This window comes from Corvus moneduloides, chromosome Z, assembly GCF_009650955.1.
Source record: "Corvus moneduloides isolate bCorMon1 chromosome Z, bCorMon1.pri, whole genome shotgun sequence".
Classification (NCBI taxonomy): Eukaryota; Metazoa; Chordata; class Aves; order Passeriformes; family Corvidae; genus Corvus; species Corvus moneduloides.
Window position 1 is genome coordinate 15,345,993 of NC_045511.1, and position 24,823 is coordinate 15,370,815.

At 44.7% G+C, this 24,823-nt stretch overlaps 1 protein-coding gene across 6 annotated transcripts in view; it reads right to left on the minus strand.

Moving 5' to 3' along the window:
- Positions 1 to 2,202: 2,202 nt before the first annotated feature.
- Positions 2,203 to 24,823, minus strand: part of LOC116438255 (phospholipid-transporting ATPase ID-like) — an 82,163-nt gene continuing 59,542 nt past the window's right edge. For all 6 annotated transcript variants that reach the window (XM_032097077.1, XM_032097081.1, XM_032097078.1 and 3 more), the window contains 15 exons: positions 23,685 to 23,728; positions 21,969 to 22,134; positions 20,993 to 21,181; positions 20,104 to 20,219; positions 19,083 to 19,247; positions 17,397 to 17,508; positions 16,256 to 16,361; positions 15,294 to 15,441; positions 12,283 to 12,466; positions 10,487 to 10,710; positions 9,071 to 9,154; positions 7,857 to 8,102; positions 6,364 to 6,502; positions 4,332 to 4,462; positions 2,203 to 2,452 (listed from right to left, as the gene is read on the minus strand). In XM_032097077.1, the coding sequence (XP_031952968.1) occupies positions 2,231 to 2,452; positions 4,332 to 4,462; positions 6,364 to 6,502; positions 7,857 to 8,102; positions 9,071 to 9,154; positions 10,487 to 10,710; positions 12,283 to 12,466; positions 15,294 to 15,441; positions 16,256 to 16,361; positions 17,397 to 17,508; positions 19,083 to 19,247; positions 20,104 to 20,219; positions 20,993 to 21,181; positions 21,969 to 22,134; positions 23,685 to 23,728 (2,276 nt within the window). In that variant the 3' untranslated portion in view covers positions 2,203 to 2,230. The remainder of the gene's footprint in view (positions 2,453 to 4,331; positions 4,463 to 6,363; positions 6,503 to 7,856; positions 8,103 to 9,070; positions 9,155 to 10,486; positions 10,711 to 12,282; positions 12,467 to 15,293; positions 15,442 to 16,255; positions 16,362 to 17,396; positions 17,509 to 19,082; positions 19,248 to 20,103; positions 20,220 to 20,992; positions 21,182 to 21,968; positions 22,135 to 23,684; positions 23,729 to 24,823) is intronic.

A 24,823-nucleotide genomic window follows, 5' to 3' on the forward strand; every position in this document is an offset into this window, starting at 1 on the left:
TTGACAGGACTTTCAGTCCACAGACCAGTCTGGGTATCATGGGGATGTCTACTTATCTGCACAAATTCTCCTTTTTCCTCTAACCCCAGGGAGGCTGACTGTGAAAGACAGAATCCTCATCAGAAAGCCACGATTGTCTCTGCGAAGTGAATGGTAAAGCAGGGGGAGGTGACAAGCACCAACTATCACAGCGGTTTCCTCAGCCAGAGTGCAGGCTCTCACTTCACTTAGGCGTCTCCTTGCAAGGGAGATCACCAGATAATTTGCTCCTTCCCTATCAAGCAGGTCCTGAACACTTTAGTCTGGATCCAGTCCCAGCTCCAGTTTTGCACCGGCCATGCTGAAATTTAATACCACAGTTTGCAACAAGCCTCCCCATGCAGCAGGTGCAACAGACTGATTTGGTTCTTTTATTTTTTTCTTTCCTGCGCTGAGTTAAACACAGGGAGATGCAATCTTCTATTACAGCTTAAACAATCTCACACAGTAACTGCTGAAACTGGGACCAGAGGCAGCAGGGTGTTCCATGAAATGGGGACATGGCTGGCCTGTTGCCATCATACACTGCCTCCACTGACAGCTCAGAGACTCACAGCAGAGTCTCATAAATATCGGGCGGTTACTGCACAAAAAAATCCAATTCAAAAGAAGGAAGGAGTCCAAATTTGTATAATGGAGCTGAAAAAAACCCCAACCTCAACAAATACCAAAAACAAACAAAAAAACCCCCTACAACAGCCAGGGCTTAGTCCTCTGCACAAAAAAAAGCTGCATTTAGACAGCTCAGCAGTGCTGGCAGGACAGACTCTCACACTGCCACACTGGCCTTCCACCCAGTAACCCCACTGATTATGGAGTTGGTGTAACAAAACAGAGAGCAAATCCCAGTCCCTCAAGATCACCATGTCTTTGGCTGCATCTGTGCATTTGAGGTCCATCTGCTGGCAGATTGGTTGGATTTTCAGCTCTCTACCACCCATGTTTGACAGATAACCTGTTCCCAAGTAAAATTTGAGCCAGCACAGAGAAACACTGCAGCCCTGAAACACTGCAGAGACTCCTCAGGCCTCACTAAGTTCCTCTGAATCGTGAGCACTCTGATCATTGGGAGGGTGGGGGAGCCACCAGGTCATGCTTTGTCCCTTACACTGAGCCCCAGCACCAGCAGAGTAAAGGCTATTTCAGCTGCTGGCTATGAAATAGCTTTTCTGGCTTCCAAACTGCTGGTGTGGTCACCATCAAGCCAGACGTGCATGCACCTCAGTCTGTTAAGGGGGGCCAGATGCCTCGTTCTGGCAGCTCAGGTGAGCCCTAACCACAGCACAGGCTTCTCAGGGGCCAGATTTCATGGCTGGATCCATAAGGAAGTCTGAGTGCCTTCTGCTCTTTTATTTTAAGTCTAAATGAAATGGCTGGTGCCCAGTTAAAAAACTTGAGAGGGCTCTCAGGACAATAATCCTTTACAGGAGCAGATTTGCAATGCAGATAAAACAGGGCAGGCTGATGAGTGTCAGCTCCTGGTCTCTTGACCAATTAAGGGTTTTTCTGAGCTTGCAGCACTTCCTGATGGGAGATGTGGGAAGAGGGTGGTATTTGGATACTGGCCATCTCTTGAGAAAATAGATTACAGTCAAAAGGCTACAAAATCACACGTTACAAAGATTGTGGATTTGTGGATTGTGTGGCTGGACCTAAGGCACACCTGGGGTCAATACTGTCACCCCAGTAATATGGTCCAGAGTGGATTCATGAAGAAAAATGAAGGCACATGGCTGAGAAAGACATTGCCAATTCAACCTTTTCCTCAGACTGGAATTCTCTTTGCTCTGAGGTATGTAGTTAGAGGGAAAAAAAAAAATAGCGTTATGAACAATCTCAGGGAGCAGAGATGCCTCCCACAGCACGTTCTCTCTTGCGCCAGGGAGCCCCTCGGGGATACCATACAACTCCGTGCTCACTGTGCCCATCTTCCCCAGCAGCAGCACATGTCTTTGGAAAAGAAACTGGAACCAGAGGGTGCACATGGGTGACAGGAAAGCCCCAAGTCCTTGATTTGGCAGCCCAGAGGGCAGAGCTCTGGGCAGCCACTGGCTCGGTGCCCTGCAGGGAGCACAGCCTCCTCTCCTGACTTTGGTTTGCCCTTTACTTTGGTTTGCGTTGTTAATTTTTAAGGGGGATAAGGGGGTATCTGGTTTTTTTTCCCCCCCCTTTTTTTTTTTTTTTTTTTTGGTTACAATCCTTTGTGTTTATATTTGTCACTATTTGGTGAAAATGTTCCTGTTGTGGCAAAAGGTGATTTTGGCCGCATGTTTCTCCCAGACATGATGAGTGCTCCGAAGCCATGCTGGTGAGAGAAGGCGTAGCCAGAGCGGCGGGTGCTGGTCCGGCGCAGGCGTCGCTTGGGTGAGGGTGGAGGGGGCCGCTTTTTGGCTTCTTTGATCTTCAGCAGCACCTGGAAATCAGAAAATAAGGCAGAAAAGGTGGAATGTGCATCATTATTCACAAGCACAGTGGAAGAGGAGCAGAGAAAGGCAAACAAAAGCAGGGATCCAAAGACAAAAATGAGGAAAGGGCATCTTCTATTCTACTCTAAAAGGTGTTAATGGGAGCATCATCTGTAAGTCATGAGAGGGGATGATTTCCATGTATTCCCCAGAGCTCTTCAATGCCATGGTTGGGGTATTACTGAAGGACTTTCAGTCAAATCACCCAAAAAGTGAAAGTCATCTTGACAATAGTCAAAATTCCAGAAAACAAATAAAGAAACATTTAAGAATTGGTATATTTAATATAGAAAATAGATTACTAACAGGAGTTTCTGATATGTAAAAGCTTTTTATGATGATAATGATTATCGTCATGGAATTATAGAATCACAGAGTGGCTTGGGTTGGAAGGGACTTTGAGGATCATCTCATTCCAACCCCACTGCCAATATATCAGGTTGATCAATACCCCATGCAACCTGGCCTTGAACACTTACAGGGATAATAGAGAGATCCCTGTATTCCTTGGCAGGTGGAAAATAAATCTTGCACTTTATTTGCAGGTAGGGGGCTTTCTGCTCCCAGGTAGCCACTGAGTTCATCTGCTGACAAGAACCTTTCCAGAACGGGGCTGTCTAGTGCAGGAGGCTGGTATTGAGAGCCTCTGGCTCAACAGAAAACTCCCCAGCTGCCAGACTCCTGTGCTTCTTGCTTGGCACAATGGCAGTGGCAGGTCCTTGGCCTCTCTGAACATCCAGCCTGTTTACTGCCAGCTGGGGAACTCCATAAAGCAGGAAACCCACTCCTCTCCTGTGACCATTCACTTCCAAGAGGAGGCAGAAAAGTAATTTTGTGCTAGAGAGGGAGGGATGCTCAGCCTCAGCAGTGAGACTGGGATTCTGGGTGACAGCTGTGTTTGACTTCTCCTCAGCTGGGGTAAACTCAGCCCACTTTTACACCCCTGAACTGCCTCAAACTGCATCCCAAGGACCTCCCTACCCAGCTGTCTTCTCTAGCACCCACCTAGCCTCTGTGCAAGGGCTGAGAATTCCCCTAACATGTTCTCCTGCAGTCCTGAAGAATCTGTGGAGCTCCACAGACATCACAGAGGATAACCAGGGAGGGCATCAGCTGCAGTGCTTTCCCTTGGGGCTGTCTCTGACAGAGATTCCAGGCAGCTCGGCGCAGGGAGAAGAAGGAAGCACGAGGTGGCAGTAGCATTCAGCAAATGCTCCTGTTTGAAAGAGAGCCCGGGGAGCTCTGTGTGCACTGATGTTCTTGAGGGGGTCCCTTGGCTGTAGTGACCTGTGTGCTCCCTGCCCACTCCATCACTCCCTGCCTCTCCTTGCCCTGGTGCCCTCATCTTCATATTCCTGGGGATGGGAGGGAAGCTGCTTCCAGAAGGGGCATATAACCATTGGCTACAAAAAGTAAATTCTGAAATAAAAAAAAAAATCCCCAGCAAACACATATTCCTGGGTAGAGGGTGAAGGCTTGAGGTCTGCCCGGCTAAAACTGCACAGCGTCAGGGCACGAGGAACACACCACTCTTTTGCCACTGAGCCACAGTGCTTAAATCCTAAAAATAGAGCAGCTTTCCTGCCTCAGAGCAGTCTAATCCACATGTAAATAATCTCAGCCTTGGTCCCAGCTGCAGATGGTTTGAACCGTGCCAAACCCCAAATTCAATCCTCGTTCTCTAGGGAGTAGGGGACAGACGGATGGCAGCACTTGCACCCGACAGGGACACACACTCCAAGTGATGCCAAGCACATGCACTGTGGCTCCATGGTGAGCCTAGGCCATGGTAAGCAGGATTTCTGGTTCAATAAGGTATCTCCTTACTTTGTCACTGGGAGTTGGCTTTAACTGAGCCTTCAGGAATCGAAAGCCAACCACCGGCAGCACGCAGAGGGTGATGCTAAGGAAGATAGCCAGCCACACGTTTGGTTGGCTGAGGGTGTTCCGAGCCGTACCTGGAAAAAACTCCATGATTAAAACAGTAAAAGCAGCACCTCCCACCACTATTCCCTTTTGCTCTCTGTGATTTCAGAGCAACCAGGCAAACAGACCAAAATACAAGGCAGACATCACCTCCAACAGTGAAATCAACAGGCTGTGGAGAGGACAGCAAAGCCAGTGTCACTGTGTGAGATGAGCAAAGAAAAATGCAATGTCCAGACATGACTGCAGCAACAGCCCAGGTGGACAAGGGTGTCAGAGTGAATCTTTTCTCTCTGTGAAGAGTCAAATCACTGCAAAGGATTGATATAAACATTCAGGAGAACTTCAGGAGCAGCCCACGACTCCCACCTTTTGCCAGAACTCTAGTGCAAAGGGAGGAATACTCCTTTCTTGCTTCCCAGCAGCATTTCCTAAAGGATATGGAATACTGGCTCTGCCCAGCAGGTGATGGGAATCACAGCCCTTTACGAGAGGAGTGTGTGTTGCTCTGGAGATCTGCACAGACACCATAGCTTAATGGGGGTAATGGCAGCACTACTGCCATATGGTGGCATGTCACTGACAACTTCTTTGAAACCAAAGTGCTCACTTCTGGCTTTTCCAAAACTGAGGGAATGTAAGATAGAACAAACGGTCTGCAAAACCCTCATTACAGGGCTTAATGATGCTGGTGTTGGCAGTATATTTGCTGAATGTTTTCTTTCCAGTTGGCCAAATGCTGCTGTAATACAACTCCCCTGAAATTTAAGTAAACAAGTTGTCTCAGTCCAGACTAGAAACACTTTCCTTAAAAATGGTTTCAGACTGGGACCTTACTGAGTAGCCCTCAGCATTATGGCTACTTTGAGCAACGTAGTAATAGCAGAGCAGCAGATGAGATATCCCTGGCAATTGAGTTAGAATCATCATAGAATCCTCAAGATGGGAACAGACCTTCAAGATCATCCAGTCCAACTCTCCACCTGCCCCGGGAAACTGAACAGACATTCTGTCTTCTCTCACTCAGCATTTTTGATTCTAAAAACCATCTCAAAGTGGATGTGATCATCTGTTTGAAAAATATGTTGCAACAACTGACCTGCATCTCAGATATTTCTAAGTTTGCTAAGCCCCTTGCTGTTGCAGTGAAGATAGGCAAAACAAGCTTTTACTGAAAAAGTCAGTCAAAAATGAAGGCACTTATTAATACAAAAATCTGAGACTTGAAATTAGAAGTGTTGGGATTTCAGAAGTAGAGATTCATAACAATGTTGTATCTATATTGGCTATGGATGCACAGATCTATTAAAAATGTCTGAATTACTCTGCTGAAGTTACATGTTCCTCCTGGTCAAAGTCTCAGGAAATGGACTCATTTTTTTATCCTTCATTTTTTGCATGTGTTCAGAAACCTGTCATGTAAAATAACTACAAAAACCTGGTCACCACTGGTATGTTTTGTTGTTGGGAATTTGCCATTTAACCTGTCAGAAGGCTTACCACAATCACATGGCATTTTTCTCATGTCTGACTGGATGTTGTACTTCTATGCCTTCCTATGCCAAAATGTTAACTTAGTTACAAAGATCACACATCTACAAATAAGATGCTCCTAGATATCTGTAAAAATTGGACACCTGGAACCCAAATATAGAGGAGCAGCAGAAAGCATTCCACCCTGCTCAGTAGGTTTATTTAAAGGACCATTCTCATGACTGCATGGAAATGTCCACTCTTACCCAAGGAAGTGAATGTGGCACACATTCACCTGGATGGATGGGATTCAAAATCCCAGCAACCCTCAAAAATATCCTGGCTTTTCTTGCAGAAAAGGCAACCAATATATTCTGAAATATACTTTAAAATAATTGGAAACTTTAAGCCCTGCAGTGTGTTCATTCTGAGTGCAATCCAGATTTGTCCCAAGGCTTACCAATGAAGGGAAAGGAGGCTGTGAAGATCAGGTACATGCCATCACTGTACATGGTGAAGGTGATAGCAAAATAAACAGAAAGGCTGCCCCAGATGAAGAACTGGTTGACAACTGTCCAGTAAGAGGTGTCCAAGCCAATCTGAAAAAACAGAGCAATACAGCTATTGTCAGTGCCTTTCTTATTCAGCAGATCTGTGCTGAACACAGCTTGTCCTCTGCTTTGTACACCTCCCCCTGAGAATGCTATTCATTCAAAGTCTCAAGAAATAACAAGTCACAAATCACAAGATTCTGGAAAACCATTCAAGGCAAGATCACTACATTTATCCTGTTGTTGCCCTCTTCTCAAGCAGTCACTAGGGGCCAGTCCTGGAGACAGGATATTAAGGGACTTGAAAGATCATCCTGTTCCAATTCTTCTGCCATAGGCAGGGACACCTTCCACTAGACCAGGCTGCTCACAGCCCCATCCAACCTGACCTTGAACACTTCCAGGAATGGGACATCCCCAACTTCTTTGGGCAACCTGTGCCAGTGCCTCAACACCCTCACAGTAAAGAATTTGTTCATAGCATCTAATCTAAACCCACTCTCATTTCAAAGCCAGTAACTCTTGCTCTATCACTACATGCCCTTGTCAAAAGTTCCTCCACAGCTTTCTTGTAGCCCTTGTTTAAGTACTGGAAAGCTGCAATGAGGTCTCCTTGGAGATCTCCTTGGAGCCTCCTCTTCTCCAGGCTCAACAACCCCAATGCTCTCACCCTCTTTAGCAGAGGTGCTCCAGCTCTCTGATCAACTTCATGGCCCTTCTCCATACTTGCTCCAACAGGCCCTCATCCCTCTTATGCTGGGGGCCCCAGAGCTGAACACAGTAAGTTCAAAAGAGCCATGCTTATTTCTCCAGCCCTAAGCTGTGGTGTAGCATTGAAAGTTAGGAGAACAAGACTGCAAGACTTCAGACAGCAGAAATTATTTTCTAGGGAGGTTTGATTGATTGGTTTTCTTTTAAGAAATCTCTCTCATCTTGATAGTACCATCTTACTTTTCTACCATCCAAGTCTTAGCTATTTCTTCCAGCAAGTTCAGGCTGTGTCATGCATACATCATGCACTGGGCCAGGCTGCACAGACATCTCCATAATGGAGAGCCTATAAATAACTGCCTGATGGCAGACAGACAGTCCTGTGCTTCAAACCCTTCCCATGAAACTAGAACAAGTCCTTCTCTATTCCCTGCCTTAACTGATTTGTCTGTTATGACTGCAAACTTCCCAAGGCAAAGACTCTTCTTTCCTGTCACCCAGATCTTTCATAACATACAAATCTCCTGTTCTGTTGAACTGAGGAGACTAACTTGGTGTCAAGAGACTGTTTTTTGCAAGAATGCAAGATGCAGTAGGAAATACAATGCTGTCAGTACCCTAACTGGCCCTCCAGATGCTGCCATCATGAAACAACAACCAATTCCTAAAAATGTTACCCAGGATGCCTTACCTGTACAGACACCACGATCAGTAAGCAGGTCTGGGCCATCAGAGCAAAGGACTGGTAGTCAGCAATGGCCTTCCCATCACTCCTCACTGTATTGTACATGGCCCCATAGGGGATGAAGAAGAGGATGAGGGAACTGTAGACCCCTTGCAACATGCACTTGACAAACACCACCTTGTTAAAATAGAGGTTTTGCTGGCCAGGCACATATAGCTGAGGGAACACCATGCTCCAGTGATCATCCACATCCTGAATGCAAAGAGGAGACAGTCAGATTTGCTGGCAGCTACCCAACCAAGCATGCAGAGCCAGTTAGGGGGTGACATGCACTTCCATGAGGTAAGGCATAGCACGCAATTCACTCAGTTGTGTTTACTGGCATGCCACTACCAAGGTCACCTGGGCATATTTTCATAATGTATTTTACCTTTCTTGCGCTCAAAAAATTGACAGCTGATTTAAAAAAAAAAAAAAAAAATATATATACACTTCATCTAAAGCAGACTGCATGCTCTGTTCTCCAGAGACTTGGCTGGAAGCTAAGGATTAGAAAATACCTCCCCACACAAGAAAGGCTGACTTGGATCCCTTAAGTGTCCAGAGTGGAGCACTGAACCACTGGAAAGTAGCCAGTTCCTATTTATTTACCTTGTAAAATGCATATAGGAACAGCCTTACTGCTCCTTTGTCTTGTCAAACAGTAACAATTAGGTTGAAATTTGGGTGTGAAATTACTGCAGAAAGAACTCACTAGGAAAGGCTGAACTTGCAAAATAGGGTTTCAAAGATCCAGCTAATTGATTGTTTTGTCTGGTCATTAGAAAGTCACTTGCCAGGCTTCAGGAACACAGGTAGTAGGGTATGACTGCTCCACGGGAGTGTTGCAACAGCAGCTGGTGCTGTAGGCAGCAGCCTAACCCAAAAGTCTCATCACACACTGAGACCTACAGACCAAATCAGGGTAATCATATATCTCTCAACTCCCTATTGCTCACAGGACTACCTAAACCCAAATCATATTACTAGGAGGGAATATACCTTCTCTCTGGTGCGTCTTTTTTTTGTGCTCTAATTTCTCCCTGTCAGGATGTTATTTCAGGGGTTACCACAGTATCTAGCCAAAATGTCAGCTGCTTTTGCTTCATGGAACCAGCTCAAAGCACCTGGAGACAAAACCCCTATGAAAAAAATCCCCAAAACGATGACAGAAACAGTACCTGATCAAAGAGACTCATTCCTAGCACTGGGAGGGAGGTATATACCAAATTGTACAGTGTAATGAACCACTCATCATAGACAGTCTGGAAAAAAAAACAAAGCGTGAAGTTAGCAAAAAGCTGTATTCTCCATTTCTTTGAAAGTATATGCAGTTAATTCCTGCAACACCTTGGTTTGAGATGTTACTGAGACAAAAGGGATAAGATGACTCAAGCTCAGCATCCCTAAACAGGGGAAGGATCACATTATGCCAGCCCAGTTTGCTCAGCACCCATTGCTGGCTGCAGCCAGAGCAGAATCCCTCTGCATCACCCTGCACCTCCACCCCCTGGATACCTGCACTCCCCACAGCTGGGTTAGGTTGGAGGCTGGTTTGCCTTGAACTAACACTACTTTTTTCACTCTAGATGCGCTCCTCTTGCAAGCTCCTGGTGCCCACAGGCATCTCAGGGTTAAACTGCTTGCTCCAAATATGCTAACAGCACAAGCATAGATCTTACAAGATCTGCACTGAACTCTAATCTGTGTCATCAGCTGATGATTATAATCACTTTGAATACTTTTGAAAATCCTGTTAATGACGTATGTGCTTCATAATGCACCTAAATGCCAGAGAAGGTTTAGACTGGATAGTAGGAAAAAATTCCTCATTGAAAGGCTGGTCAGTGTTTAAAAAACGTGGATGTGGCACTGGGGGACACGGTTTAGTGGTGAATGTGACAGTGTTGGGTTCATGGCTGGACTCGATGGTCTTAGAGGTCTTTTCCAACCTTAATGATTATACAATTCCATGATATATATATTCTGTCTCCAGGCATCCGTCCTCCAGCAGCAGCATGATGAAGGCAGCAATACCCGCTTTATACCCATATGGCTGAAGAAGACAGACCTGAGTCTGTTCAGTCAGGTGGGAGGAATGGCTTAGTTTATTTCCTTGTAAAATGTTTCCAGATACTTTGCTTGAAAATGCTAGATATAGACTCATAGAATAGTTTTGGTTGGAAGGGTGCTGTAAAATTCATCTATTCCAACCTCCCTGCAATCAGCAGGCACATCTTCAACTAGGTCAGTGCTCAGAGCCCCATGCAACCTGACCTGGAATGTTTCCAGGAAGAGGACATCAACCACCTCTCTGAGCAACCTCTGTCAGTGTTTTACCAACTTCATTGTAAAAACCTTCTTGCTTGTATCAATCTAAGCTTAGTTCAAAATGATTACCCTTTGTCGTACTGCGATAGGCCCTGCTAAGAAGGGTTCTACAGCTCTCTTCTAGCACTTTTAGGTACTGAAAGGTGGTCTAAGATCTCCCTGAAGCTTTGTCACCTCCCAGCTGAACCACCCCACCTCCCTCAGCCTGTCTTCAGAGAAGAGGCTGACCACCTCCATGCCCCTGAGAAAACTGAAGCTGGACCTACCTGTGCTGAGAAGCCAGAGAAGAAGCCATACCAGAAATGCACCAGGGTGAAGGCAAAGTTCTTATAGAAGAAGTACTTGAGGAACTTGCACATGCGGATGTAGGACCACCGCCCATGGACCAAGAGCAGGCGCTGCAGGTAGCGGAACTGTGCAAAGGAGAAGTCACTGGACAGGACTGCCTGCATCCCCTCCTGGCCACTGATGCCGACCCCAATGTGGGCAGCTGCAATGAGAAGGTCATTGATCACATTATTACATCGAGAGTTATCACTGCCCCATTTTTGAAACTAGTTACCCTGCATGGAACACTGTGTTAATTTCCTCACAGCCTTCATAAACAGTCAAAATGAAAAGCTATTTAAAAAAAAAAAAAAAATTGGTGCACTAATTCTTTCAGCAGCACTATGATTTTGGCTCTGTGACACATTTCTCATAACTGGGCTTTTATTATCTGAATGAAATTATAGGTTCAGTGATAGTTTATAGGTTTTTTTCTGAACCCTTTCCAGCAGCACAAATGCTGTTGTTCATAACAGCTGCTGTTATGAAAAAATAACTATAATTTATATTGACATGCGACTTTTATTTACATGCATGCATGTCCTTCCAGCAGTCTTAAAACACCATCCTAGACAGACAAAATCTTCAAACCATTTTAAAATTTTTCAGACACTGTGCTAAAAGGCAGACCACAGCCTTTTTATGTTTCCTGGGCTTTATTAGTTCAATCAAACAATTAGATAGAAGAGTCACATTTTTTTTAATATTAACTTGCATTTATTAAACATGGACATAAGTTTAATGTGACAGCTAATTATACAGCTTTCACTAATGAATACAATCTTCATGGCTGAAGGTTGGTTAGATTCAGTGGTTTCCACTGAACTGAAAAGATAAAACCCCAGAGTCCCAATCCTCTTGTGGGGGGAGCGGGTTAGTTTCTAATTATTATGTACACTTTAACTTTTTTCTCCTTTCTTTACTGACTGCCTGACTTATCTCCCTTGAAGCTCTCTACTTAGCCTTTTCTTTCTTAATTAAAAGGCTCCAGTTAATCAATTCTTGCAAATTAACACAAGGAAGATTAGCAATAGGTCTTTCTGAATAATCTTAATTTAATTATACCTAGTTAGGATATTTTTCATAAATTCACTGAGGTAATGCAGCATCAAATGATGCTCAAGGATGGAGGGGCCTGGAAACCCATCAGCTGTAACTCAAGGGAGATAATTAACAAACAGACCTAACACAAAGAAATGCAAAAAATCCACCTCACATAATACTGTTCATATTAACACATAATAATGTAGATATGGAATATCTACAGGCACAAAGATTTTATTTCTGCTTTGAGTCAGGCCCTCTGTGATATAAACTTGTTCATTATACACATTGCCCTTGTGATGGTGGCTGTGCAGACACACTGACTGACACATCAGCCCCACCCCTGTGGGCTTTTCATGGAATTACAGTCACTGAGGTTGGAAAAGGCCTGTACGATCATCGAGACCAACCATTTTGTCTGTTCTAAGGCAGAAACAGAAAAATAGGCACTTAGTACAACCTTAGCCCCCAAAGGAGCCCAGTGTGACCCAGAAGGCAGGAGACACAACTAATTTGTGGTGAGAGTGCTCTGTAGAGACCTGCCAAAATGTGGGACACAGGCACTTGTTTCCACAAAGAGGGTAGCGCAGGAGGCATTCAGATACGTGTTCCTGCTGCCAGCCCACCTCAGAGAGCAAATACATCTTTGAGTCAGTCTGCTACAGCATGCTGGCTCTCAGCCATCACTCACTTTTGATCATGCTGACATCGTTGGCGCCGTCTCCGATTGCCAGGGTCACAGCCTTCTTGTACTTCTTCACCAGCTCCACCACCTGGGCCTTCTGCAGGGGAGTCACCCGGCAGCAGATCACCACTTTGCACATGCAGGCAGTTCTCACCAGCTCCAGCTCCATGTTCCCTTCCAGCGCGTAAGCCTGGAAAGGAGGAAAGGGAGTGTTCAGGGCAGGCTCGCAGCAACTCCTGGCCTGACAAAGAGGATGCTGCGAGGTGGCCATGACAGCTGAGCCAGGCTCTTCCATTCCTTTGGGTGAATCCATCCACCCAGTTGCAGGGAGCATCCATACAGCACATCAGGCCGTGCACCCTACACCTACGAGCTTGCACTTTGGGTGCACCACATCTGGATTTGCACCGCAGCTGGGTATGCACCACAGCTGCTCTGGCTGATGTAACCTGACAGAGGGCAGAAGTGTCAAAACACCAAAAGCAAGAAGCTGCTGCAGGGCCTGAGACAACCTTGTGTATCTCCATGTGAGAGAGTCTCTGCTCATCCCTCTTGGATTACTATTTAAGCTCTGGGAGATAAATAGGAAAGATACCAATTTGTTAAGTGCTTAATTAAAAAAAACATGTAAAAAGCTCAGGTGGGCATGACAAAGCAAAACACGAAACTAGGGAGAAGGCTGCTTTACTCTGAATGCTGACCTTCTAAATCAGTCAGCTGTGTTGTTTCTGTTCAGGAAGCACTGAGATAATTAGATGTCTAGTCACCCCTCCAGCTCTGCATGAGGAGGAGAGAGCAGTGTGAGCTTTTTTGTATTTCTTTCAGATCATGTGTTTTGGCTCTGTTCTTTGTTGTCTCTTTTTAGCAGACATGTATGGAAGGAATCTACAGGGCTCATTCCTGCTCAGAGTCATTACACCAGGCCCACTGCCCTGTCTGTGTAAGGCAGACAGTCTTTATGCCACATATTCTTTCTTTTTGAAACACAGAGCTGTGAGTCACCAGTGTCCCCTCTTTCCTCTGTCAGTGGCAGCAGGCTTGCTCAACAAGACACCTTTTCATGGTTTAGCCTGGGTACTGCTGGTCAGTGCAGTCAGAGATGGCTTTTGCCTCAACATCCTTGCTGCACAGCACCAGCAAAATGTTATCACTCTGTATATTAATGGTGCAACTGCATCCAAATCAACTGGCATGATGATGCCATTAAGGATGCTGGCGAGTTTCTGTTCACTGCTTTGTTCAGGCAACACCAGACATGTGCATAACCCAGCACTGCCCTCTGCCCACTGCCCACCCCTCTGCAGACAGGGATAGAGCACTGAGCAGGTGCTGTGTGGGGGACAGTTCAGCACTGCTACCATTGTTCAAGCTCATAGAAATAAAAAAATGACATCTGTATTTGTCTGCACTATCCTTGTGGTCCCCACTGAGAAGAAAGACATCACCCTGGTGAAAATCATTGTGTCTACTCTATGTGGACTGGCTGCTCCCACACAGCCCAGATTTGAGTTTCTTTGTGTGGGACATATCCCCTCACCAGGGTGTGGTGAGCGTGTGTTTTTCCAGGAATATAAAGAAAGCTTTTCCATTGCTGCCAGTGGTGTTTTGGTAGCACAGCACTCAGGGTCTGCACTGCAGGCTGAAGGGATGGAGTAGGAACAGAGAAGGGGCATGCAGCTGATGTCCATGCAATACACATGGACCAAATCTGACAGACCTCTTGTCCACTTTGCAGTAGGAATCTAAAGGGGATTATGGCCCTGGAGCTCACGAAGAAGTGAGCGTAACAGAGGGAGAAAGGGTACTTAACAAGCTAGGCACTATCTGAAAGTGTTTGGGGTCTGTATACATGGCACATGAACCAAAAGCAGAGTTAGATGAGATTTTCTTAATAGTAATTTGCTGGGCTGTACAGAGCTGGGAGTGAAAATTGCTGGACTGCCACTGAGAGAGATAGCAACCCCAGGGAACAGAAGCACCTTGTTTCTGAGAGGCAGCACCTCTCAGAACTTTCTAAATATGTCTATTTGCTTCTACTGAGAACTGGGAAAGTAAAATACAACAGATAAATAAACTTGACATAAATTAAGCCTTCCTCACAGACAGGTTTAAATTGATCTAAATTGTTTTTTCTTCCCTCTAACTACGTCTAAAAAATTTCCAAGTATGGAAAATTTATTGCAGAGCTTCACTATTCTCACCAGGAAAACATTTCACTCAAAAACTCTCTTATCTCAGTTTAATTCCATTGCTTTGTTTACCTGTTATAATTTGAAGACTATTACCAAGACTGATCAGTATTCTCCAGACTCAGAAACCCCAAATGACTCAGTTTCCCCCTGTGCTTTCCAGATCATGCTTGACTCAGGTTTCTTTGTACCCTCTCCCAGCCTGGTGTTACATCCTCTCTTTCTAAGCAGTTAACACAAACACTGACCATCAAATAGATGTGGGATAACCCTCTGCAGATGATAGCTAACTGTTGTTTTAGATCAACAGTGAGCCCTTCAGAGCCACAGTCTTTCATCTGTCCCTTAGCAATTTCATCTAGAGTGTATTCCTTCAGTTTGCTTGGAAGAACATCATGAGAGAATCAATACATTACTTAAGTTATAAGATCTCTATCCTATCAATTAAGTATATCTGTTTTCAACTGTATTTAGTAGAATATGTCCTTGGCATTGAAACCCACATCTCATGTTATCTTCTTGCTGCAAACACAAACCTGTTTATTTTTCTAGTGTCTTTCCAGAAACATTTAAATATGATCCAGCTACTCTATCCCTTTTTGTTCACCAAAGATCAAGGCCAACTGTTCTCTGTTCCTGTCTTCCGAAACATTGTCTGTCACCTTTGATGTCTCAGCTCAAATAACCACTGAACATAATTCTCAGTTAGGAGAAAAAATTCTTGCCCTCTAGAGTTGAATTTTTAAAGCATTTTTCAGATTGCCAGTATGTCCTTCCAGTAAGTTCTTCAGGGAACTCATCCCTAACAAGGCTCTGAACCTTCCTTACCAGGCTGTGGCCAGTGATAACCAGACCGTACATGCCATTTGCTTGCTCATCAGGTAAAATTATTTGGTTTTTTGAAGATTTTTGAAACTGAATGTTGATTTCATCACTGTCCGGAAAGGAGTCTGGCTTCATCTTTTTCCTTGCATTCCTTAAAAAAAAAAAAACAAACACAAGAAAGTAATGAAAATCTTGAAAAGATATATCATGTTTTGTTAAAGCAACTTTATGAAAACAAAAAATCAATGCTTCCCTTTGATAGTTCAGTCCAATTTTTACTGTATCCCTACAACAATATGTGTTGTTTAGCTACTGCTGTCTGCACAGATCATCTACATTTCTGAAACTCTAACAAGTGTTGCTAAACTTCTGCTGATTTGAAGTCAAACAAACCATCTGAGTGTCACGAAGGATGGTATCCCAAAGGGCATCCAATTTTCTGTGCATGTTGTCAGGCAACCGTCTATTCCAAGAGAAAAGGACTGCAAACCTTTCCCGTTTTCCACCTTTACCTAAGAACCTGTGTCTACAGAGGAGGTGAGGAAGGAAGGTAGATTCTCAGATACTGCCAGAAAAGTATCCAGACAAAGGATATATCCAGACAAAGGACAGCAATATGAATAAATGGCAACAGCAGCAGAGCAACAGCATAGCTCAAACCTGGAGCCAAAGCTTTTTGGCTCAGGATCACTTCTGGTGAATTTCACCTGATACTCCCTATCTGACTCTGCTTTCTTATCCCTTTATTTAATTTGAGCTCTTGATTCAAGATGCTTCAGCATTTACTCTCAGAGAAGATCTCTACACTGTGTTTAGCTTCTGGATCTTCCAGGGAGACAGGTGTCCCTTATCTAAGGTCCTTGAATGAACTGCAACAAGGAAAACTGACAGGAGAAAAAAGGTGGAATGATACAAAACACAAATAGTGCTAGTGCACAGCAGTGAATTGTGTTTCAGCCATTTACCTCAGCTCATTCAGTACGTCATCAGATGTGCTGCCTTCAATAACGAAAACATCTTCCATGTCATCATTCAGCAAGTTGCAGGAGTATCCAATATTCATTGCTGTCTCTGGGAAAGATAAACCAGGAGGATAATCCATTTTAGCAGCCCCAAATTCACCCACTTCTGTGACCTTTTTGTACACATGACAAAAGCTCTCTTTCTGACTCAAAAGAGACTGGAGCCTTTCAGAGTCAACAGTAAGACAGCCAGGAGAGTCACTTTGGACATCGCAGCAAATCTGACTTCACAAGACCACAGGAAAAAAATAACTCTACCAAAAAGCTTAAAACACCCTTTGACCAACATACTTGGAGAAACAAAAAGCACTTCATGTTGATCCAAAACTTTTTTTCAGGATTTTTAATTTGCCCTCTCCATACTTCCAGAAAAGCCCCAAACCACAGCTCTGAAAAAGAATATGACGTTTTGTCCATAAAATTCTGAAAAACATATTTCGTTATTTTATAGCAAAATTAATGCATCTGGAACATGACAAAACGAAATGTTTCATTTTTCTCAAAAATTCTCTGCTCATGTCTTGGATGAAATTATTTGCAAACACTTTTGACCTCCCTGAAACACCATTGTTTCAGTGAATATATTATGTCTCCAAAAGAATTCACTGGAGTCTATTTGCTGTTCTTTTCACCTCCAAAAGCCTATGTTTCTCCTCTGTTTCTATTTGGAATGATGAGAGCCAGAAACAAACTGAAACACACCCAACATCCACTTTAACATTAAAGCTTCTGGAAAACAAGACAAGATTTTTTCCACCTTCTTTAACTGAATGATCAACTGGATGAAGGTTGCACCTTTTCACAGCTTATGTCAGGGACTATGGGATGCTTACTGTCACCTCTCCAAAGACAAAGGATTCTGCCTTCACCCTGCTTCCACCCTCAGGACAGAAATTAAGGACAGGTACAAGCTACAGTCAGCCAGTCTAATTCCAGCCAACTGAAATTTTGTGTAGCTGGCAATGAAGCAAAGCCCTGTAAGTTTGTCTTCTGTGCAGTTTTCAAAGGATGAGAACACAGGTCTTAGAAGAACCACCCCACCAGTGGGAGAGAAGAGAAGCATCCAAAGCCGTAGTGCCTTTACCTTGCTTATCTCCAGTGAGAACCCATATCTTGATGTTGGCTTTGGCAAGAGTCTCAATTGTCTGTGGGACCCCATCTTGTAGCTTGTCCTCGATGGCTGTGGCACCTAGCAGCTTAACAGAAATGGCAGGGAGCTGGTTAAGTCCTCCCACTGCTACCAGAGGAGAAAGCATTAAAACTAACTCAACCAAACACAAATGAAATCCCCAAGAATAAGGTTGTACTGATTGTCATTTTTCCTCAGCAAATTTACTGTACAGAGTACAGCCCTGATCCTGCAGATGTTCTAGTCTCTAATCCCCCCAGGCTCTGATGGATTATAAATATGCATGAAATTATTTGCAAGAATGTTTGCAGAGCTACAGGCCTGTGTTGTTCCATGTGGTCCCTTCACAGCAGACAGAGCTTTAACAGAGGGACAAAGACACTGTGGGTCCATGTCCCCAAACCTCCTCTTGTGTAGAAGAACTCAATCCCAGCTGTGCAGTACTGCAGATGTCACATGGCTGCTAAACATATTCTCCAGCCCTTAACAGACCTGTCCCCACCCCTGCTCCACACTGCCACACAGCTACACCGCAGACTGCTCAGGACACAAACCTTCATTTTTCTAAAGTTACTGCTTTCTCTGCTATTTGGAGATGGTGGCTTTAACCTGCTGTCAAAGGGACATGGAGGTTTCACTGTTACCTCAGGTTTCACTGCTACCACCTACCTCCTGCTGCTGGGAGACTAAATTCAGAGGTTGGCTTTAAGTCCAGGATCCCTTCTGGGATCCTGGGATGTCCATCATACATCAGCTATGAGAGTTATCAATGTAGGTAACTACATTGTAAGCTCCGACTGAACTTCTCTACAGGGTCCTCAAAATTGTACAATCCCCATTTTACAGCACTCCCTGTTCCAGCTAGAGAGACTATGCAACTTCCAAAGGCTCCCATCTCGCATCCTCAGGTCACACTTGCTTCTTCCTTGAGCCCTGCTGGCATTCTGAGCATACAGCTAATGGAAGGAGCAAAGGTGTGTGCCAGGATTTCAGGAAAGCACTGCCACGAGTGCAAAAACTGAATTGCCTCTCCTCAGATCCCACACGTGCTTTTCATTCATTATTCATGGCTCTAAAACACAGGCAGAACCCTCCAGGGCATTTAAAAACTGTAACAACACTGAGGGAGAGAAGAAAGACTCAAAGATCACAGTTTAGCTCTGTTTCAAATTGACACAAACATGTTCATGGATATCATCTACCCATCCTGCCCAGGGCTGGAAGAACAAAGGAGACACTCTCAGGGGCACTGGGAATTATTCACTGCCTGCCATTTCAAAGGCTGAAAAATAAATAGATCAGCCATTTGCACATACAAAGGACAGCTATGAAGTATTTGTGTCCACATCATCTCCTGCAGGCTCTGGTACGTCACTTCATCATGAGAAAGCTACTCTGACACCCATGTGAGTTAAAATAAAACCACTCCCCTGCGCCAGTGGCTGACACCCCAGCAATGGGCTCCTGATGGAGGTGCCAGTGAACACCCAGGGCTGCCCTGTTCTGAACCGCTCCTGTCACACAGCCCACTGAACTGTTTGCAGAGCAATGTTTACCAAAGTCATACTGAGCTGTTTATTGACAAACCACCACCCTCGCTGCCTCCCCCACAGCTTGGCCCAGATTCACTGAATTACCAACCATTAGGTCTTTTTCAATCTCTTCATATAACTCTGACAGTTTGTCTTCCCGTCCTTCCAAGGCAGTGCTTGCTTCATGGTGACGCCTGATCCAGTCCTGAAAGTAATCTTCCTCCAAGCTTTTATAGGCCACCACGAGTGTCCTCAGGCCTTCTCCAGCAAACTCCTGCAATACAGTGGTGAGGCAGAAAGGTCCAAGAAGAACACTCTGGTCAGCCAGCCTTACAAAGGACCCTCAGAAAGCAGACCAGTAAAAGCGTCTTGGTAAAGTTTGCAGAGGAAAGGTGAAAAAATTACACCTTAGGCCACAAACATTGTGGTATTTTTAAATAGCAATTCCAGACCACTTTAATATTGCCATCCATGGTCCTTATGAAGAAAAAACTCCAAAGGGCTTTTCTACTTTCTGGCTCTAAAGCTCTACAGTAACCGGGCATTTGTTTCCCAGGCTCATATTTCTCAACAAGAGGTCCAGAGTAGTGAGACCTAAATAAACACTGAACACAACCTTCAATTTTGGACATGGGTTCAACATTTTTAGGGTATGAATTCTGTCTGAAATGCACAGCATGAGCACAGCCAGTCACTGCATCTCAGCAAGTTCTTGTAACTGTGCTTTCTGATGTACAATGGGGAGCTCAGTGTTTGGTGGAACAGCAAAGATGTATTTGTGAAATGCATCTGATGATCTTCGTAGCCATAGACTCACTCCAACAGGTCAATGTCCTTATGTTGAGGATCCCAGAGCTGGACAGTATTCCAGGTGAGGTCTTACAAGAGCAGAGCAGAAGGACAGAATCACCTCCCTTGATCTGCTGACTGTCCTGGAGCAGTTCAAATGGCACCTGGTGCTCATGCTTAGGCAACTAATCTGATACCTAAGGCCACATAAATTAATTTGTTTCTCTATTCCATAACTAAAAATTGGTGCTTAAGTGCTGCTTCTAAAATCTGGGGGTTTTTTTCTGAAGACAAAGTACACTGGAGAAAAGCAGAGATGTTGCTGAGAAGGAAGCACTTACATTCAGGTGTTCTGTGGTCTCCTCTTTGAGAGAGTTGCAGGATGGATGAAGCAGTTCATAAAGAATGGTGTCAGCCCCCTTGCAGTACAAAGTCAAGTCACCTTCTGGACTCCGCACTGTGAGGAAGAGGAAAAGAAATGCTACAAATCCCAGAATGATGCTCTTGGGGTACACAGACCTTCCATCAAAATCAAGAAAAATTTCTACAGGTGTCTGAATTTCCCCAAGTTTTGGCAAACTCCCAGGAATCAAGACAAGCTCTGCTTAGAAAAGACGGGAGTGCATTGGTCTGAGCAGACACTACGGTGTCCCTACAGACATAACTTCACTCAGAAGTTAAGAACAACTTGTTTTTAGGGAACTGGTCCTACTTTTCCTATTTCTCCTACCAGTAAACTGTAACTACAATTATGATATTCCTGATATATTTGAGTATGTTGGAGGGTTAATAAAGGCTACAAAAGGTTTCTTGAATAATTTCTCCATTTTCTGTTCAGGAAAAGTGGGTTTCTCAGTTCATTCTTGCTTTCTCCTTTCCTACTTCCTCAAATTTCACTGATAGTTTAAAAGCTAATTAGAAGAAAGGCCTTTCCTGCATTGTAATGGGGGGAGAAAGATACATGAAAAGCTCAGTGTCTTCAGGAGGCTGGCTTGCATCCCTGTGGTCCAGATGTTGAGATTTCTCCCACCTGCCTCCTTTAAGTATTTTTCTGGCACTGTTCCTGTGTAACTATAAAGCCAAGGCAACACATCTCAAGCCCTCAGAAATAAATGTTATTCAGAGCACATTGCAAAAGAGGTATCCTAGAAAAATGGATCATAGCAGAATGAGGGACAGCTCCAGAACCTAAAAAGTCAGGAAGGAAAGAAAGCAGCAAAGGCAACATACCAATCACAGACATTCGCTTGCGAACATTGTTGAAATCAAGAATGGCCAGAAGTTTGTATATTTTTGTTTCTCCCATTTCCACGACAGTGATGGTCTCCGGTGTGCGAGCCCGAAACACAAATCCAAAGTTTCTGGCAGCAGTGACTAGGGCTCCCTCATCAGGAGATTGTGCTTGATACACCAAGTTACCTGACATGAAAGAAAAAAATGTAATGTGGCATCTGACCTATTTGTGAGCTAAAAAAAGTACAAAATCCAACACATTATACAGCAGTTATCCCTTTGCTTTTCTGTCTATCCACAGAAGTGCAGCACTAAAAAGCACCTTATGTCCACACATCTCCATCAAGTCCCACCAACCCATCCTCCAGGATAGTGCAAGAGACCCCCTGGATTCTTTTGGGGACTTTAATCACTCTCTTTGGAGTCTAACATCTCACTGAGAGGACAAGTTCCTTGGGTTTACCCTCCTCTAGTTAGATCTGCACATTCTTCTGATCAGTATTTTCACCTAATACCTGTCAATTAATTCTAGCCTTTAAAGCATGGTTTTCGTCCTGCCTGGGATTTGAGGAGGCTGACCCAGTAGCTGTGGGAACACTGGGTGAGAGGAGCCAATGAGTCTCCAGTGAATAGGTGCTCTATGTTCTTTGCTTTGTGGGACTAGCAGAAGAGTAGAGAAAGAGTGGGGCAAGCCTCTGCCACCCCAGGGAAGCCGTGGCACCTGCAATTTCCGCACTCCAGAGATGTGGTGTTTGCAGTATGATACGTCTGTTCCATAGGAACACACAGGCAGTGGAGGCCCTGGTCCTTTCTCTTCCCATGTGGCATCTCCAAAGACACTGATTTATGTGTAGCCACACTACAGAAAATCACCAGGGAGCCAAAAGGACCAGTAACAGCTTCTGTGGAGAGAAGACATGCTGTGGTGCGAGTGAACATAACCACTCATTCCAGTGCCTTCAACAGTACTCACCTTCCTTCTTCTCCTCTGGCATCACTGTGTGGCAAAGTGAGAGCAGCCGGAAGAACCTGTGTGTTGGGACATCATTCAGCTTCACGGCTTCAACCAGGCTGTGGTCATAGAAGGCAAACTTTGGGTCGGCTAATGGGTTGTATGAGAAATCAACCTTTTCTGTGTTCTGAAAAAAGCATGGCTTGGTATTATTTGTTGAGCTCTCACACAGCTGTACACCAATGCCTGCCCAACACAGGCCCTCTCTGCTCCTCACATTTACAAAGGACCCCATCCTGCAGGGCTGGCTGCTCATGACAGAGATTGGTGGGTTTAAGGAAATGGGAGGTCATGAAAGGCATTTAATCATGGGACAGGACAGGCACTAGATGTGTCTTTCAGAGCACCATTCAAGCTACAAACCAATTAACTAAACTGCCTCTCTGAGCGGCAGCTAATGCTCCAACAGGATCCCTGCCAATGGATACCTACAGCAAAGAAGTGCCTGCCTTCAACACATGCGTGCTTGGAGGCATTGTGTTCATGATGTCAAAGGCTGCCTGTGATACTAGAATGCAGGAGCCCAGTCTGAAACAATTCAAAAGGGTGTCTTATCCACCACGTTCTCTCAATGCCAGAAAAAATCCTGATGCGGAAAAAATAGGACAGACAGGTGACGTAAAGGTTAAACTCCATGGGCACTGCCCATTTTGTCAAGCAGAGTAGAACACACTGGAGAAATGTCCAGAAGCTCATTGCACCATGCGTCATGGAGTAACGGACTGCCAAGCCTGCCTCAGACAATTCTGTCTCCTGCCCCATCTCCGGTGAGCTCAGAGTTTCCAGGATGGGAATCATCCTTTTGACCGCTGCACACTGACATTTAGCACTCAGTCCAAGAGCACAGACTGACCCCTCCCACACTCGTCTGTACAGCAAGGTCCAGGCACAGCAGCATCATGGATTGTTGGAGGACTCTGCAGGATTCTGCTCCACAGAGTGTCACGAGCAGCAGAGTGGGGTGGACAGTTGGCAGGGGTCCAGTGTGTGTCACCAAGCAAGGCTGACGGAGAGAGGGCAGGCTGGAGGCACAGCACTCAGGACAAACAGCCTGTTTCAGTGGGCAATTTGAGCTCTGAATTCATTCTGGAAATGAATCATTGGAACGGGGAGAGCGATTTTCACCATCATCTTGCTGTTTGTTATTTGGATTACTGCATGCAGCTTTCAGACATTTTAGAAATAAAGACATGTGTGTTTGTGCCAGCAAGCAGAGGCTAAAGAGAAATGTAGAAATGACGTATTTTCACACTTTCTGAAGCCCAGACATTAGAGGAATTTGACAGTGACCTTGCTATTGGTATAAACTGCACTCACTAATTCCTCACTAAAGCTTTAATTAAATACCAAGGTTAATAAAATTCACCTATGTCCAAGTCTCCAACAAACACCAATGGTCAGGTCTTCAAGAGAAGCTGTGCATGCACCAGGATGTCTGGTGAAGCAGAAGGGATAGTGGGCTGTTCCCGACCTGCAGGTTTAAGCCAGGCTTACTGGAAAGCAACTTAACTCTGGGAATTCTCTCACATCCAGAGGAACACACATCACTGTTAAGAGCATCAAGAGCATCAGCTCTTGCAGGGTCAAAACCACAAGCTATGCCTCTGTGGGCTGTGTCCACTGGTACTTATCCAGGTCCACAAAAAGCAAAGATCCTGACAGCACCTGAGCACTTACCTCATTTATTTCTATCCTCTGCCCAGACATATCATACACATCACCTGCAAGCAAGAAAGATGAAATTATAGCCACACACTGTGGATAAGTGCAGTCTCTGAGCCACAAAATTGGTTAAAGTGTTTCTGAGCTAGAATCTATTTTAAAAGTTTCAGTAAATTGACACGGGCACTGACGACTGATGATACTAACAATCAGTTTCTATGTTGGTCCATGACAAAATCCGGAGACTGACAGATGCTTGAAACACACAGCAGTTACCATAAAAATGACTGGCATTTGAGTAAAGAAGACTTGTCTTGAGCTGAACCCAGAGAGGATCTAGTGCTAAGTAGGAAATGAAAGTGCTTCCAGGGGATGACTTCTCTTGTGCCTTCTCCTTCAAAATCCAGCTCCTGGATCCTACTATTTGCAGCACTCCCTGGACACTCACAGAAAAGTGGTCTTCAAAGCCCATTTTCCCCCCATCTAGGTAGCAAGGCTGCTCTACTGATATTCCCTGGACACATGATCTGGTTACAGGAATTGAAGATAAGTCATCTCCAGGATACATAATTAGAACTTCTGCCCAGAGACAAGTTTCACTAGGAAGGTCTGGACTGTGCCAAGGCCAGCCAGTCCCAACACTTCATAGAAATAAGATTGAAATGCAATGAATTACAGGAATGATTGACTCATATTTGCCCCAGCAACCTCAACTGTGACCAACCTCAAGTGTAGTGCTGGTGTGCCTTCACAAAGGCCCCAAGGGTATAAAAGAAAACACAGTAAACACCTCTCCTGAGAACCTAAGCACCAGTTGATTCCCTGGGAACCATAGCCAAGAGGCTTTTGTACACCTCCTTCCCTTAAGCCCAGAGGAGAGCAGAACTAGATCATCCTTTCTGGCATGGCTTTTCTGAATGCCCCTGAACAGCAGAGAAGTACTGTGCTAGAAGAAGCTAAACATTTAGAAAACTACAGGCAATAGATTGTTTGACTTCTTTGCCTGTATTTCCCATTCACTTCTTGAACCCTTACCCTGTTATCTGTTAGTGGTGACATCTGCTTCAGAAAAGTCAGTTAAGGACACATGACGGGAGAGATTTCAAACTGTTTAGCAGTACTAATGTCAGATAGCATAGTATCACTGTTTGAGA